This window comes from Carassius carassius, chromosome 1 (genome assembly GCF_963082965.1).
Source record: "Carassius carassius chromosome 1, fCarCar2.1, whole genome shotgun sequence".
Lineage (NCBI taxonomy): Eukaryota > Metazoa > Chordata > Actinopteri > Cypriniformes > Cyprinidae > Carassius > Carassius carassius.
This window is the reverse complement of record NC_081755.1, coordinates 35,073,728-35,092,609: the sequence shown is the minus strand read 5'-3', so window position 1 is coordinate 35,092,609 and position 18,882 is coordinate 35,073,728. Positions and strand designations below refer to the sequence as shown.

Sequence of the window (18,882 nt, the reverse complement as noted above, 5' to 3'; positions counted from 1 at the left end):
CAGCTCAGACACACACAAGCACACACGCACACACACACACAGTCCAAGTAGCGCTAAGTTTCGCATTGGGCTATTCATAAATAATACCATCATGCACTGGGTGTACAACTGGGTCTGCTCGTGGGACCGTTTGAATTATGCAGAGACTTGCACAGTTTGTGCCCCTTCACACACACACACACACACGCACACAATGCATCGAACATACATGCCACACACATCACACGCACACACCAACATGCACAAACCGACTGTCGAGACCATTTTCACCTATCATCTTTGTGGGAAATATGTCTGAACTACTAACTACTGTGTGCTCTCAAAAAAAAGTGGAAACCAGAGGAAAGGGGACTTTAAAATGTGCCTGAATCAATCTGTGGTGAAGAAAGCCCAGGGATCAGGAGGCTCGTGCTGGTACCTCTCAGTCAGCTCTACTCTGTATTCAAATTGGGACATGTGGAGCAGAATGCAGGTTGACGTGAGTGTGATTGGTTCGGGAGGACGCTAGGATTTGCCAATGTGTTATTTATGTCAGATTTGTCAGTGAGTGATATATGCTTCATGCACAAAGACCTCTCTCTTGTTCACTTTACCTTCTCGCGCCCAGTTGGGAGAGTCAAAATCAACATAAAATCAAAACAGGATCTATTTACTTTTATACATTGCTGGTCTTATTAGGCATGATTCAAGTGAATCTTACTCAAATTAAGAAGTGTTTGTCCTCATAATCTTTTATCCAAATGTAATAACTTAGCTAAATTTACCTTCTTAGTTTTCAAACCCTGTCCCCCCCATCTGACTCCATTCTAACAATGACTGCATTTTTCCAAAGTAGAAAGGAGAATATTCCACTACCCCAAGTACTGTACATGACCGCAAGAAACAAAAGGGTGCCAGTGATGGAAAAAGAAACAATAAATATGTACAAATGTAAACACAAAAACAAAACAAATAAACAAAAGACAACCACACATAAAAAAGAAGCAAAAAAATTTAATGCACAAAAATAAAACAATAAAATAAAACAAAACAAAATAATCCAAATGCAAAACAAAAATAAAATCAGACTAAAACAAAAACAACAAAAAAGCAAAGCAAAAATGAAATAAAAACAAACCAAAAAAATAAATAAATCTTAACACAAAACAAACATAAACCAAAAACAAACACAAAATATAAGAAAACAAAAACATAAAACAAAACTAAATGAATGTCAAATTTAAGAATAACAAGGGATCTGACAAAAACTTAAATTGCTTTTAAATTCATTTTATCGTCAAATCAGTTTTGGAAATGACCGATACCGATAACTATAAAAATGCTTAATATCAGCCCCTAAAGACAGCCATGTTCTCTAGGCTTATCTCTTGTTAAATAAAACAAACAAACACTATACTCTTTAGGCACACCTATAAAAGCAGGTGAACACACACATTCGCTCACCTCAAACTTCTGCCGGAATTCCTCATTGCCTTCTTCTCCTTCAGCTGGGACAGGTACGTTGAAGTACTCGCCTTCTTCCTGACTGAGCAGCTTAAACCTGCATGTGTGTGTGTGTGTGTGTGTGTGTTTGACAGACAGAAAATAAGAGACAGTTAGATGAGAGCAGGATATGCAGTCTCACATATGGTTCAGCAACAGTAAAGACATTAAATCCTCCTCTGATACTGGCTCCATCTGGCCGATAAAGGAATTGTGCGCTTCCCTGAAACAGCACATTTTACGAAATAACCTCAGCTCATTTAAACCATTCATACGTTTACAGTTTCCCTCTCAGTAGGGACGACCTTGACTTTGTGCATGTGTGAAGAGGATTCCAACTGGTTGGAGTTGCCCCCAGACAGCTTTCAAGCGTCTGAGGGACAGCATGATACCCCGTCTCATATTTAGCTCTTCTAACATCTGTGCTTCCTGATAGCAGAAAATCAGCTTCCTGTTTAACGGTGTGAGGTGACCATTGCCGGGACCAAACGAGACGACATGTTCAAAAAGCAAAAGACCTACCACTGAAAGCACCTCCCTCAGAGAGAGCAGCATGCTGGGTTTCCACCTCTTTTATTGCTACTGATGTGATAGGAGGCCCTGTGTTCATCATGCCTCTGGTCTGCGCGCGCGCATCTGTGTGTGTGTGTGTGTGTATGCGTGTGTGTGTGTGCTGTGTTTATGACTGCAGATGAGTCATGGCTGCAGTGCTCTCCCCCTACACTCCTTTCTTTCACATCTAGACCTGCAAAGATTTTAGGGTGTGTAAGCGTCGTCCTCATCACATTCAAAGAAATAGGAAAGCATGGTAGAATGGCAAATAGCATGAAATGATCAGGGGTGTGTTTCCCAAAAGCACTTCAAGCTAACTATGGTCGCAAAATCCTTTGAATTCTATTGGTAAAGACAAAGACATTAAATAATATTAAAATATTGACTAATAAGATTTTTTTGTAAAATTGTTTCATTGCATTTATATTATATTATTCATACATTATTCTTTAATTATTTTGTTATCATTTATTTTTGTTCATATTGTTTTTCATTATACTTCTAATTTTTAAACCTTTTTTAAAAGACTCTTATGCTCAATAAAGCTGCAATTATTTAATAAAAAATACAGTTAAAACAAACTGCTTGGTGATGGCAAAGCTACATTTTCAGATTTGATGGTCAGTATACACCTTCTATTATCAAATGTTTTTGTTTGTTTTGGTTTTAATCAATGATACATTTATTATCAATAATATAATTTTTTCAGGATTATTTGATGAATTTAAAAAAGCAGCTTTAAATGGCACCTATTGTGCCACTTTTTTTACAAGATGTAATATTTGTCTTGGGTGTCCTCAGAATATGTCTTACCCAACAGATAATTTATAATAACAGCTGGAAAATGTAATTTTTTGTTTGCGTCTAAAAAGGAGCTGTATCACTTTAAATGCAAATGATTTGCATATTCCCGCCCCATCTCCAGAAGAGGGCATCGCGTATATGTCTCTCTGCATTGGATATCTACAGAAATAAACAGCAGGCAGAAGTACCATAACTGAGAGCGAGAGAACCAGTGTTTAGCCGTACATATGGGAAGCCAAATACACTGTAAGTGGGATGAAACAGAGCGATGTTACAGAGCTTACGCTGCACTGACCTGTTATTGGTGCGGATCAATAAACTGAGCTGCACGACAGAACGGCGAAAACTATTCTTATAAGTACGGTGCTGATCAATTAAAAATACTTAGCATACGCAAACAAATATAGTTAAAATGCAAAGCACTATAACAACATGACATTGACATAGGAGTCTGGAGTGATATACGTATTTAGGTAGATTTTGAGGCACATTAACTTGAAACATCTAAGTAATCCACAGCGTCCTCAGCAGCTTAGATGTTGGGAGAAAATTAAGACTCTTATGTTCAGTCTTACATCCAAACACAGAGCATTGAGATTTCGCTTGCGAGTTGTTACAGCTGCCCAAGCGTGGAGAAAAATCGAGGACAGTGAACAACCGCTGAGGGCAGAAACTATTGTAACACAGGGCTGTCAATCAACCCACGTGGTCCCGCCCCATGCAATGTGACGTCACAAATCAAAACGGCAGGCCTAGTGAGACTAGGGCTGTCCACAGACATTTTGAGGGGCAGCGGCCCAAACCAAAAAAAGGGGCACAAGGAAGGTGGGTGCTTGTTAAAACAAATTGTCCAGTTGTTACAAATACAATTAAAAGAGAAGACCGCACACTTTGTAATAATTGACTTTACTGTAGATGTTTTGATGAGGGTGGGCTCTCCCTCACTTTCTGAGCCTGCTTCTGCCTCATCTGCAATGGAAGTAAGGGAGAGGGGGTAAGTTGAGCCAGTGTGTAAGTTGACCCACTCCCTGCATCATGGCATCTGTACACTTTTACTGTCATGTGAGCATGTATTATGGAACCACCCATCATTTCTGCTGGACTGTGAAAAGGATAAACACATGGGGGGAGTGGAAGGCTCCACAGCCGTAGCCAGGGTTTGAAACTTAGGCTACGTTCACACTGCAGGGCTTAATGCTCAATTCCAATTTTTTGAAAAAATTAGATTTTTTTGCGAGGCCATTCACATTTCCAATTAAATGCGACCTTTTGTGATCTCCTGTGTGAACGTGAAATGACCCAGAAGTGATCCGCATGCGCACAAGAGTACTCAACGGCCAACGACGTCACGTTGTTTGCGGAAGTAGCTAAACATGGATGTCAACAACAGTGAAGTCAACAGCGGAGCTCGTTTAGCAATATTAAAGTTATTTAAGCAGCATCGTCCACCATGGTTGTTGTTTATCTTCTCATTCCCGCCTACTTCAACGTAGAATTATGACGTTTGTAGCGTATCAATGACGTACGGGTCGGATACATGTGACCTGGCCGTTCAGACGGAGGTCGCATTTCAAAAGATCGGATACGTATCGAATTCAGGACCACATACCCAAATGGCCTGGGTCGCATTTGAAAAGATCGGATCTGTGTCGTTCAGACTGTCATGAAAAGATCAGATACAGGTTGCATAGGGGCAAAAAAAATAAATGATGGTCATAGAAGAAGTGAAGGAGCAGTACCCCCCAATTATGGTGGGGTAATTCGCACTCTGAGACAAACTACCAACTAATTACTAATTCAGCAGATCAACACGGACTAATGTGGTTCGTAATGCATCTACCTGGTAATGCAATGACCTTCGGGGACTGTGGTCTCCACTCTCCAGAGAGCGGCACACAGATTGAGAGGGATGCTGTGGAGCGGGGCAAGAAACATGGGGTGGATAACCGGAATTAGCGGATCTATAGCAGAGTGGTAACAGATAGCTTTGAGCTGGGGTCATGGGGGACTGGTGAGATGGGGAAACCTCAGTCGATAAGGGTAAAGGGGCAGTGGCTCTAGTCACCAGGCCACCCCCCTGTTCACGGTTCTGAGTGAGACAGACTTGGTTTAAAGGGGATTAAATAATGAGGAGTGGGTGGGTTTTTATCATTGTAAGGTGGTCGTGTTCACACACTGCCAACACCTAGTAAAAGTAGATTTAGCAAAATAGGTGCCCTTTAATAGAAAATGAGAAATAATCAATTCAAATAGGAAAATTAAAAATATATATATTTTACTGTCACTTCTAATCAATTTAATGCACCCTTGCTGAATAAAATAGTAAGTATATATAAAAATTGACACTAAATTTTAATTCTGGGTTTGCCTTTAACTGTATATATAAAAGATACATTTAATGTATTCTTATGTGGAGATTTTTATGAGTCATGGCTAAACATGGCCATAGGCGGTTAATGATCACTACATGCAGAATAAAGGCCATAAATATTCAATTTCTCACACGGACTTTCAAAGGTATCCAGCCCAGATTTAATATCATCAAATTAAGTTACATGAGCCAAAGACGTTCTGTATGGTTTTGGCATTGAAAAGACAGTTTTACTTCTGCCAATCTATAAATTCTCTTTAATTATCAATTAATCCAGGAATCAGATAAGAATAGATCTGAAATGTCAGCAATTTAATAATAAGATAAAAATTAGAAATAAAGTTAAAATTATCAATTGTCAACTGATTGACCATTTATCTAAAACAGTGTAAAAGTTTCACTATAATAATTTAATATAATATAATTGCACAAAACGTACAAATACTACAAGAACTATGTTAAATGATGTGTTGCAGCACAGTGATTAGGGTTGAGTGATTAGACAATGATAACAATTTAATTGTTTTATATCCTGCACATAAACTTAAAAAAAAAAATCTTCAACAAAGTTGCTCTTCTCTTCTGACATTCAAACTCAGACTCCATGTCCTTTTGCAAACATGAATGAGTGTTGTGCTGAGACAGTGACAGCTCTGACAATGAGATTGTGATCATGTGGATCTCTCCTGACTGAAGGTCCACTGGGGAGCGGAAACGTCTCGCCTCTTATCTGACACTCTGTGCTTTTCTGTCAGGTGGCAGGGAGCAGCCATCGCAGTCACAAAGAAGCTCATAACAGCTACAGAAACCCCGAAACACCCTCACGAAACACATACACACATCTCATCAAACCATCTGGTGAAAGTCACGTCTGTAGAGAAAACACACAGAGAGAGGAGACACCAGCTACAGTGGCCAGTAAGGATGTGTCCCATCAGCACAGCCACTGAAAATCAAAACTAAAAATGAGAATCAAAAACAAAACTAGTCGAGCTCACTAATCAATGGCTTTCTTTGTGTTTCCGCTGTGTACTATTCAATACTTTATGCTTCAAAGAGGCAAGCAGAAAGTCATTTTAAGGTTAGCACAATATCTTTAAATAGCTTTTTTTGTAACTCAATAAAAAAAAACTTTATGGTTATTATCTTTCAATAGTGGGTTGTACTCTTGAATAGATATAAACTCATTATCTCATGTTTTTTTTTACAGTAAAAAATAAACTAATCTAATATTTTGTTTACCTCTACTTCCTTGCTATGTATTAATGTTCATAAAGAGTTTATAGACAAGTTAATCTTTCTAGGTATCGTGAAAAATGGTTCTTTGGCCTTATGCTCTGTCAAACTGCTTTGGAACAGCATTTATAGTGTTAATACAAAAAAAGTTCATTCCTCATAATATTTAAATAATCTTTTTTGGTTTTAGTATTAAAACTTGTTTATATATTATTTACGTTGTCTGTTTAATTTTAAACTTAATATTGTTCTCACACAGTATAAATAACTTTATATACAGGTACATAAAATCTGCATTTAAAATGAGGGAAAAGGGTCTATTGCTAGGTGAACATTATTTTGGGAGTCAAAACCCCATCGCAGAAATGATTATATTTTTAACATTTTCCTAATGTTTACACAACCTTTACGTAATACTATCCCATGACTGTGGGAACTATCTGTCAGGTGAGAAAGAACTACTAGACACTTCAGTCTCTAGATACTTGTTCTGACTTGACAAATCAGACCAAAAAAAAAAAACAGATCTAACAACTGACAGAGAGAGAACACAAAGGACAGAGCAAAGATTTCTGATTTTTCTCATTTAACTCACTTCTGGCAAATTACCCGCACGTTTAGGCATGCACAGGGGGCTCATGCGATGCAAAAAAGCACAGATCCTAGCTGACAAGAGATGCGTTTAGAGGTGTTCAAGAAGGGACGGGACTGTGTGTGAGAGCGGAAAAGAGGAGTGGAGAGCTCTTAGATGAAGAGCACTACTGAGAAGGGAGAAAAGACAGACAGAGGACTTCTGAAAGAAGTCTTCAAATCCAGGGACGACTGAACCAGTTAGACGTGTATAGACTGCTGCATGTCTACGAAACCCTGTAATATGCAATGCGGTTTAGCTGACACAAGCCTTTTGATATTAGCGTGTACACAATCTATTTGACCGTGGGGACTTGCTCGTTTGTACTGAGGTATATATATACATGTTTGCATCAGCAGATCTCCTCACCATCCGTCCACCCCTTGCTTCTGAAGCTCCGAGATGCCAAAAGACAGAGAGCCCATAAAGTCGTTCCGGCTGGTCAAGTCCCAGTCCCAGATCTCCACAGACAGCCTGCGGTCCTTGTCAGACTCTTTCAGATTACTGTAAGACACAGAGCGCAGGAGGGAGACGGACAGAGACAAAGAAATCAAGCTCAACATTTGATTTTGCATTTCACAGACAAACAAATGACTGATCTTTTGGCTGTGCCACTGATGTCCAGAGTCGGAAACAGAGCGAGAGGTTCCTTACAATGTGAAGGTCTCGTTCCACGTGGGATTCAGGCAGCACTTGATGGTCTTGGTCTTCTGTTTGCTTTCGCTCTTGGGGTCAGGGATGAGTTTTAGTTTGACGTAGGGGTCAGAGAGTCCATTGGGGTCCATGGGCACCAGGTTCTTCGCCTCTTTAACTGTAACATAGAAAGAGAGATTATATCATACATATAAGGACCAAGATTTCCCTACTTTCACTCTTTATAGTGTGCAATCAATGCCAAGTGAATCTTTACGTTAAATAAAAAGATACTACAGTGCATATAAACATTTTTGTTGGGAGTTTTGTTCAGTGAATATCGCATAAGTTAAGCACTGCTTATGTTTTTAGAGTGCAGCACAAAAAAAACAATGTGTTTTTTTAATGCCTTCCAAATACCGTTGAAGTTGACCCTAAACTTGTGAACTCATGCCGTTCCTCCAAACCCATAAGACTTTTGTTTATCTTGGAACACAAATTAGGATATTTCTGATGAAATTCCTCTCTGACCGTCCATAGACAGCACTGACACATCCAAGGCTCAGAAACATAGACAGAAGCGGCAGACTGACCCAGAAGATTAAAAAAAAAAAATTGTGAAATAAAGTGGTTCTTTTTGTTTTCTCTGCACACAAAAAGTATACTTGTAACTTCATGATATTACGGTTGAACCAGTGATGTCATATATATATATATATATTAGACACACACACTCTCAGTTATTTTACACATATTTTAGTTCATAAGTAATTTTAATCATATTGTTAGGATGCCTTAATATAAAAAAAAAAAAAGAAAGAAAAATATACATTTAACAGACTCTTTAATCTGAAGCGACTTGCATTCTGGCTATACATTTTTTTTTTTTACCAGTATGTGTGTTCCCTGGGAACTGAACCCATGACCTTTTGCGCCGCTAACGCAATGCTCTACCACTGAGCCACAGGAACATATCAGTAGTATATTGATTAAAAAGTACTTTTTTATATATATTATAAAAAATACTACTTATAGATACTGAATACTTTTTTATTTTCAAAAGTTCTGCATAGGATGTCAAGTGTCTGATAAAATCTGAACCCTTTACCCTTTAAAAGCATTAACTATGGACTCTAGATGTGAGTGAATAGCTGTCAATCATTTATACTTGCACCTCATGAACTCTCATGGCCGTGTGGGGCTACGAATGCACACACACACTATCCCAGTAATTGGGGTTGACCTCAGCACTTGACCACTACAACAATTAATGCAGGAGGCTGCTGTGGCCTTGAGATTTGTGGCTAGTGTAATTTCCATAATGAGTGGTGTGTGAAGGTAGGCTAAGCTGTTCATTAAGACAGCTGTGTACTGCAGCACGGAGACAGGAAGAGAGAGACAGGCTTCTGCGTGAACCGTCGTGCTCACAGAGCAGGGTTTATTTCACCAGCTTATAAATGTTATGCACAACATGTTCGTTCTGAAAGCCCTGCACACGGAGTAATTGAGAAACAGGATCACTGACCATGTAAGAATATTTGCATTAAGATATCAAAAGCTTTGCCTTACAAGATACACTTATTTTTCTGGCTCAGAGATGTGGGAAACTTAGTGTTATCTAGTTGATTAAAAAAATGCTGATCTCATTTATATAGTAGTGAATAACACAGTTGATCAATCTAACAGACAAAGGTGTAAAAGGCTGTAGGAATATAATTAATGTTTTAGCAAATAAGCAGCACTGCTCCCTCTAGGTGAAAAACAGCACTGTATCTCAATAGCAAATGGTCTTCTGTGTGTTAGATGGTGCTCTGAAGATCCTTTAAAGTGACAGTTCACTCAAAAAAGAAAAAGTTATTTTATCATTTACTCATCCTCAAGTTGTTCCAAGACTGCACTGAACACAAAAGAGGATATTTTTAAAGGAGTATTTCCTGATAATTAACTCACTCCCATGTCGTCCAAACTTTTAATGTCTTTCTTTCTTCAGTTGCAAAAATATATATATATATTTTTTTTTTGAGTAAAAACATTCCAGGATTTTGACTTCGATGTCGGCCAGCGGGTTGAAGGTCCAAATTGCAGTTGAAATGCATCTTCAAGGGCTCTACACAATCCCAGGCAAGGAATAAAGGTCTTATCTAGCGAAAACAATCTGTAATTTTTTAAGAACAATACGAATTTACATACTTTTTAACCGTAAATGCTCATCTTGCACTAGCTTAACCTCACATGCCTTCAGAGCTGGAGATGAGGTGGGCCTGAGAACAGCTAGGGCCAACCTGTCCCGTGGCATCAGAGAGGCTAAGTGACAGCACTCCAGGAGGATAGCTCATCAATTCAGCAACAGCAGAGACACTAAGAACCTGCGACAGGGGATACAGACCATGATGGACTACAAGCCCCCACCACGGACCTGTGACAACAACATCTCTCATCTCTCATCGCTGAACGAGCTGAACACCTTCTTCGCTCGCTTTGAGCAACAAAACAGCACCACTGCACAGAAGACTCCACCTCCTCCCTGCGACCAGGTGATGACGCTGACCTCAGACAGCGTGAGGAGATCCTTCAGCAGGATCAATGCATGCAAAGCTCTGGGTCCTGACAACATCCCTGGGCGTATACTGAAAGACTGTGCAGCAGAACTCAATGATGTCTTCACAGACATTTTCAACATCTCACTGAGTCAGGCTGTTGTTCCCACATGTTTCAAAACTACCACCATCATTCCAGTTCCGAAGAAGCCATCTCCATCCTGCTTCAATGACTACCGTCCTGTTGCACTTACCCCCATCCTCATGAAGTGCTTTGAACGGCTAGTCATGCACCACATCAAGTCTGCCCTCCCCCCCTACCTGGACCCCTTCCAGTTTGCATATCGGTCCAACCGGTCGACCGATGATGCCATCTCCACTACCCTCCACTCAGCACTCACACATCTGGACAAAAAGGACTCATATGTCAGTTTGCTGTTCATAGACTTCAGTTCAGCATTCAACACAATCATCCCTCAACAGCTCATTTACAAACTGATTCAGCTGGGAATCAAAACTTCACTGTGACTGGAAGACCTCAGGCAGTACAGGTCGGCAGCAATACATCCAGCACCATCACACTGAACACTGGGGCCCCCCAAGGATGTGTGCTGAGCCCCCTCCTCTTCACTCTGCTGACCCATGACTGCACACCATCACACAACTCCAACCTCTTTATTAAGTTTGCAGATGACACGACTGTGGTGGGTCTCATTAGCAAAAAAGATGAGACAAACTACAGGAGTGAGGTGAGCCGCCTGGCAAAGTGGTGCAGTGACAACAATCTCTCTCTGAACATGGAGAAGACAAAGGAGTAGTTGTTGTAGACTTCAGGAGAGCACACACTCAGCACATTCCTCTGACCATCAACGGTGCGACTGTGGAGAGAGTGAGCAGCACCAAGTTCCTGGGTGTGCACATCACAGAGGACCTCTCCTGGACTGAAAACACCGCAGCACTGGCCAATAAATCACAACAGCGTCTCTACTTCCTCCGCAAACTGAGGAGAGCCAGAGCCCCGGCCCCCATCATGTACACCTTCTACAGAGGCACCATCGAGAGCATCCTGACGAGCTGCATCACTGTGTGGTATGGCGCCTGCAACGCGTCCTGCCGAAAGACTCTGCAACGCATAGTGAGAGCAGCTGAGAAGATCATTGGTGTCTCTCTCCCCTCCCTCCAGAACATTTATGGAACACGTCTCACCCGCAAAGCCCTCTGCATCACAGGTGATCCCACTCACCCATCACACAGCTTCTTCAGCCTGCTACCATCAGGGAGGAGACTGCGGAGTCTCCAGGCCAGGACCAGGAGACTGAAGGACAGCTTCATCCACCAGGCTGTCAGGAAGCTGAACTCCCTCCCGAACTTGTCCCCCTCCCCTCTTCTGCCCCAGGCACCACTGAACTATGACCCCCCCACCCCACCCCCCCCCACACACACACACACACACTAATTATATGATGGCATGCACTAGTCACTTTGTGCAGCATTGGTCTGCTCACTACCTCATTCAGCATGGAACTGACGTCATTACACTACCTCATCAGTCAGTTTAATAAAATAACTGCTCATGAGCCCTTTGTCACTTGTCACTTTAATCAGACTTAATAAGATATTTTTAATAAGGGATTTTTTTGCACTAAAAATCTTTTATCTGCACTGTTGTTCACTTCATTGATTTGCACTATATCTGTCATTTGCCTTGCGCTGCTTTATTTAACTTTATTTTTAATTTTATTATATGCCTTTTTTTTTACATTCCCTTATTGTATAGTTGTATCTGCATTTTATATTTGATCTAGATTTTTTAGGCTTTAATGTTAATGTTATCTGTATGCACCGGGGTCTGAGAGTAATGCAATTTCGATTCTCTGTATGTATGTACTGTACATGTGGAAACTGACAATAAAGCAGACTTGAACTTGAACTTGAACATATTACGTAATCACGCTGAAAAGGTCACACGTGACGTAGACTGAAGTACCGACCCAGCGAACATGCAGCGACTAAATCAAATGCCCTTTACAAAGAAAAAGGTAAAACTATGTCTGACGATTTTGAAGTCGGAGGAGAAAATTTTCGACCTACACTACCTTTTTATACAAAAATACACCGACGAAGAACTAGCCACTCATTCCAAAGTGACTATATAGTCCGTGAAGTTGCGCATCGCAGAGCTAGTGCAAGATGAGCATTTGTGATTAAAAAGCACATAATTTTTTTATATTTTTTTTTTAAGAAAATAAAAGATTGTTTTGCTAGATAATGCCGCGTTCCAGGCAACCCGTAACCCGTGTTTTTCCAACCTTATACCCGCGAAAGTGCACTGGAATGGCAGTCAAACCCGTGACTTTCCACCCTTGAACTCGTACTAGATCGATGTACTCCCAGTTCTAAGTTCTGGCATCACACAGCACGCGAAACAACGATGGCAGCCCCTACGAATAATATTGCCACTTCAACCACTATAGGGAATTTTTCACTCAGATACCTTAATTTCTTTGCGACCGATTGAGAGTGAGTAATAAAACAACAGGATTTTCATTTTTGCCTGAACAATCCCTTTAACTGCACCCTGATCAATTTTCTCTCGGTTTGTCTTTCAGAAATCTCTTTTAATTGAGCTTATATTCTGCTCTGAAAGTACGACTAAGTGGAACTAAGTAGATATTATAACAAAGTACGGATTCCTCAGATATAATAGTTTAATATCATAGATATAAGAAAAAATAAGTGGAAATTTATCATGGATATAATTTAATAAACTGTTATGAAAGCTATTTTCATATAAAACAATCATATAGCATGGAGGGTTTACAAAGGGTCAAGCTAAAGGGACAGATCACACAAAAATGACAAATACAAATATCGAACAATCTTCACACAACATTTTCCAAAAAGCACTATAATTGCATCATAAAACATAACCGATTTCTTCTGAAGTCATACAATAGCTCTGTGTGATGAAAAAGACTAGACTTTCAAGTCAAGTTTACACAAATCATCATGTAGCTATCAAATCAAACATCAATAACATCAGGAGCCACTGGTCTTTGTATGTGATGTTTGTATGTGACTTCAGAGCTACATGAATGTTTGATAAAGTGAATAATGAACGTTGAATTGTTTCTGTCTGGAAACAGCTGAGTGAAGGCTCTTCCAAACATATTTAACTTCTGTTTTCCAGTGGAGTTTTGGAACTGTACTGGGTGAATTATCGTCGAGCGAACAAGAGCACACAGTCTTTCCTCAGTCGGGTTTGTGCTAAGAGAAGGAGAATAACGCCCTCTGCTGGACACTGAAACTATCACCATATTCCTGTCTTTTCTTCTCACTGGCTGCAACAGGAGGCCATTTCTTCAGTGTACATGTGTTTTTGTTTTGGAGGCGTGTTTGTATTGATGCCAAGGAGAGACAGGAAGACTAAGTGTGCTTTCTTGTGTTGCCATTGACACGTGTAATGTAATACAAGTTTACAATAGTGACCCTATAGAATTTCACAATGAGCTGGAATGCATCTCACTTCATCACTGTCCCATGCTGCATTTTAGACATCAGGGATATTTAGTTTTTGTGTGTGTGTCCATTTCTCACTGCTGTCATCCATGTTGGATTGAACTTTTACTTTTTTAATAGACTAGAATTTAACTAGACAACTTGCCATCATATTCTGCCCCCAATGGGATACAGTTCTTTTTCAATGAGATTTTGTAAAATGATACTCAATACTAACAACAAGTGGTGTTGAAACTGATCATAATACTTAAGGGGGGGGGGGGGGGGGTACAATGGTGTTTCGTGTATTCAGAGTTGTTCACATTGTTAAAGAGATGGATTCTCATGCTATACATATAACAAGTTTACTGTACCGAAAATGAACCGAACCGTGACTTTAAAACCGAGGTACGTACCGAACCGTGATTTTTGCTATTCCCTATTACTGTATGTACCCTTTAAAAAATTTAATATTGATATCATGTTACTGCTAAATTATTCAATCATTTTGTAAATAATACAGTGTCAGTAGCTGATGGACACTTTGTAGGTGGGTGGTACTGCACTGTAATGCTGGTTTCACCTGTCCTAAATCAGAAGCTTCTAGGACTGGCACACAGAATCATGTTGGAGGAGATGACAGGCGAATGCGAGACACTCTACCTGCTCCTAAGAAAATTAAACCCTTGGGATTCAGTAAAATAGACGGGGTGTTCGACACTCCAGTCTGCAGTACATGCCAATCAACAGTTAGTTACTTTTGTACATGTTTGTACAGTTATGGTTAGAAACTCTCTCTGCCTCTCTACACTTAGATTCATTGGCCAATAAAAAAGGCAAGTTAAAAGATGAATTAGACCGATAGCATTTATTTTTCAAAAACATAAAAAATAAGTAAAATCGATACACATCACAATTATACTGTTATTGTAAAGACTTTTGGCCACGATAATTGTGTAGTGAAGCTCTGACAGCCCTACTGACAACCAATACACAAGCTTAAAATAAAAATTGCTGGGTTAAATACATCACAGCACTGGGTAAAATATGGACAAACCCAGCGATTGGGTTGTTTTCAACCAACAGTTGGGTTAAATGTTTAACCCAGCCTTCTTGGAAGTAACCCAACTGCTGGGTCAAAACAACCCAATTGCTGGGTTTGTCCCACTGATCTATAATATAGAACTGGATTGCTCGTGACGTCATGAAAGTGAAGCCGCAGCGCCGCCATATTGGTATTCCCTAGTATTCCCATACATTCCATTGAATTAATAGGAAGTTGTATGATTTTAATGAGAAAACATCACCTAACAAGTCAGCATTTACAAAGTAGAGTATTTCAAAGAAGTATTTCTGTACATTCTTACAATGCAAAAACCCTAGTAAACTTTTTTTTTTAATGGAATTTCCCCTACTTATTAAAAAGCTACGTTCATTACAGCAGCGAACATCATGAACATGATAAACATCAGACGGACACGACCTCAACATATGACAAATGACAAAGTGCTAATTCTGAAATCTGAAGAAAGATTTATGCTTTGTATACCTTTATTTGCCTTGTACAGTTATTTGTTTATATAGTATAGTATAGTATAGTATAGGTATAGTGTTTTTATTCGTCATTCAGCGCTAAGTGCAAATTTTTCCTATTATTTCATTAACAGCATTCATTTTGAAGCAGGTACGTTAATGATTTAAACAGTGGCTAAATTAATTATTAATTTAGCATACAATATTATACATGGAAACAGTAATGCTAGTAAACGTATTTGTGCGATCTTGGATGGTCTGAAATTTTCGGTATATAGCAATATTAACAGATGTTACTGTATTCATTGTAATATATTCAAATCCATTTCTGATACTAATTTGTTCATGTTTAATAATTATGTTCATAAAGAAATAAGCTGTATTTTGTGTTGGATCAGTTACCTGTGTCAGCAGGTATATATATATCTCATATCCTGCCCAAAAAGACCATAAACCAGATAGACGACCAGATAACACCTGAAGTAAAAATGAATTTACATACACAAAACATACAAACTAATCCCGTTTGTCTGATTTGCTTCAAATCGGATGATTTAGGTCAATGTTTTAGCTGTTACTCAATGGTGCTCTCTGCTGGTAGGGATTAGTAAGATGGCGGATCAAACACTTCAGGTGGCTTTACTGCTTGTTGGCAGTTTAGAATGCGATGAGTGATCCAGTCATATATAGATCAGTGTTTTGTCCATATTTTACTCATCGCTGGGTTGTATTTTGTTTTAGTGTGTAGTTCTCCCAAAAATGAGAATTCTGTTATTAATTACTCCCCCTCATGCCGTTCCAAACCCGACTTCATTCACTTCATCAAGACCTTCATTCATCTTTGGAACACAAATTAAGATGTTTTTGATGAAATCCAAGAGCTTTCTGACCCTCCATAGACGGCAAGTGGTTAAACCATAATTAGACCATAATTTTATGAAGCTGTGACAATAGCTTTTTTTAAGAATTACTTTTTGTGCTCAAAGAAAACAAAAATAATGACTTCATTCAAAAATGTATTTTCTTACGTCTCAGAATTTGAGGCGTGTTCTCGACAATACCATGACGTATACGTGCCTTCCAATGCTTGTAAAGAAGTCGCAAGTTCTACATCAGAACGACAGCAGCACCACACACACGTCATGATAATATCATGGACATACTTCAAAGACTGACAGGAAGAGAAGTAATTGTTGAAGAAAGCTGAAATTTTTGGTTTCTTTGCACACAAATACTATTCTCGTAGCTTTATACAATAAAGGGTTAACATATATCGTCACATGGACTATTTTAATGATGTCCTTACTACTTTTCTGGACCTTGAACGTGTCAGTTGTGTTGCTGTCTATGGAGGGTCAGAAAGCTTTCGGATTTCATCAAAATATCTTAATTTGTGTTAATGACAGGATAATTGTGAATAATGACAGGATTTTTATTTTTGGGTGAACTAACCCTTTAATATCAATAACCTGTTTGTGTTCAGATTACTGGGGCAAAGTATGATACAACATTAATTTTTATTTTTTTTGATTATGCTCCAGAGCCATGTCCAAGCTGTCAGCGCTTGGGTTTAAACACAAGAAGCTGTAATGCTAATGAAAATGACAAATGTCCGGCAATCTATTTTTATTTTTGGGTATTTCTTTAATGCAACTGGGTATTTCCAGTGCGATCAGCCCTGAAATGGTGCATGCTAGTCTAAATATATCTCCTGCTACCTGGTGCTGCTTTGGATTCACCACTAGGAGGAATCAAACACTAGGAAATTCCCACAAGTCTCCAGAGCAGCATCCTTTATGCCTCAACTGAATGTACTCATGCAAGATGTGCATCTTTGTAGTGCATTTTTGGCTGTTGTTCAAGGGTCAAACGAAGGCATGTGTGTGGTAACGAGAGGTCCAGGATCCACCAGCGAGTGGTGCACTATTTAGGAAGCTGTAAGTGAGTGTTTGCTTCACTGCACATGTGTGTAACAGTGATGTGTGTGAGTGGGCAGCAGTGACTCACTGCTGACGGTGAGCACATTGTTCTTGATCTCTGCAGTGATTTGGATGCGGCCCCTCCTCTCAGTGTGGTCAGTCCCACACAGACTCGGCACGTTGGCCACACAGCGCTTATGGATGTTCATCATGCAGTCTGGATGGAGGGAGACAGAAAGAAGGAGAGATGTTATAGCACAACCCCAACTTACAAATGCACATTGTGTAAAAGATGATACATGAATCTATATATAAGTGTGAGCTTTCAAAGGCCGGACGGAAAGGGAAAGTGCTCTCCTTCTACCACAGACCTGTTGAGCCAATTCTGTAACTATGAAAGGCAGTTCAGCCGTGACTCATAAGTCTCCTACCAGCAAGTAGACAGCAGCAAATGTATACTTTGCAAGCAAAGGCAATCCTAGAAAGTACATTTATAGCCACAGAATATATATATATTCATTCATGAAGAATGCATTAAATTATAAAAAGTGACAGAATAGAAATATACGCTACAGAAGATTTAAATTTTATCAGCCTTTGCACAAAACCATTAAGCAGAACAACGGTTTTAAACACTGATAATAATAAGAAATACCAAATCAGCACATCAGAATGACTTCTAAAGGATCATGTGATCCTGAAGACTGGTATAATCATTGATTAAAAATTTGCCATTATCATTACATAATAAAATATATTAAAATAAAAAAGTTTTTCACTGTATTTTTATCAAATAAATGCAACCTTGTTGAACATTTTTTGTACCTTATTTACACCTAAAGGTGAATATTAGTACCTTAAAGGTACATACAGATAAATGGTACATTTAAGTATTTTTTGAAAAAGTAGCAACCAAATACTGTATGTTTTATGAGACCGTATTGTACATTGTATATATTTCAGTTGCCGTTCTACAAGGTACCTGGTTATGTATACAGTAGACAGGGAGTTGACTCACTAGATAATGGAACAGAGTAACTGTATTTTCCTTTTTTTATTATTATTTATTATTAATATACAAACCAGAATAAGAACATGAAAACACATTATCAATTCAACTTAAACTCTCCCACCCGGCCTCTTTAAATGGGGTACATAATGGATAGAAAAATTTACAGAAAACCAATGAAACAGGAATCATAAAACATAAATTCCCAAAAGTAACAGGATTTTCTAATCGTTGTATCACAAACTAGTCCAGGTTGTACTCTCCTGCTAAAATCGTCGCCAGCATGTGTGTTTTGGATGCTGCTATACTTCTTAACAAGCGAAGCCATCCAGCTCCATCAGAAATAAACAGGCTGGTTGACTACTCTAAAGTGATCTTCACAGCAGGGTCAGTGGGGGCTGAAGAACAAAGCAGTAGTGAAGATGCTAATCACAGTTATGCTGCTTTTGTTGTGTTGGAGGCCACAGGCCAAAGACAAGCAGCCGGACTCAACACAAGTTTACATATCAAATAGGTAAACAGGCACTCTAGCATTCAGACTACTTCTGAAAATGACTGTGAAGACACTCTCTCACACACACACACACACACACACACACACACACACACACACACACACACACACACAGTACTCCTTCATGCACTGCAGCACTTCTCCACAGTTCAGTCAGAAGTGT

The 18,882-nt window shown here is 39.3% G+C and overlaps 1 protein-coding gene across 2 annotated transcripts in view; it reads right to left on the bottom strand.

Moving 5' to 3' along the window:
- The window catches only part of LOC132147838 (protein kinase C beta type), a 128,090-nt gene that overhangs the window by 58,642 nt on the left and 50,566 nt on the right, over positions 1-18,882 (bottom strand). For both annotated transcript variants that reach the window (XM_059557112.1, XM_059557111.1), the window contains exons 5-8: positions 17,285-17,413; positions 7,731-7,887; positions 7,446-7,580; positions 1,444-1,540 (exon numbers count right to left, since the gene is read on the bottom strand). In XM_059557112.1, coding sequence (XP_059413095.1) covers positions 1,444-1,540; positions 7,446-7,580; positions 7,731-7,887; positions 17,285-17,413 — 518 coding nt within the window. The remainder of the gene's footprint in view (positions 1-1,443; positions 1,541-7,445; positions 7,581-7,730; positions 7,888-17,284; positions 17,414-18,882) is intronic.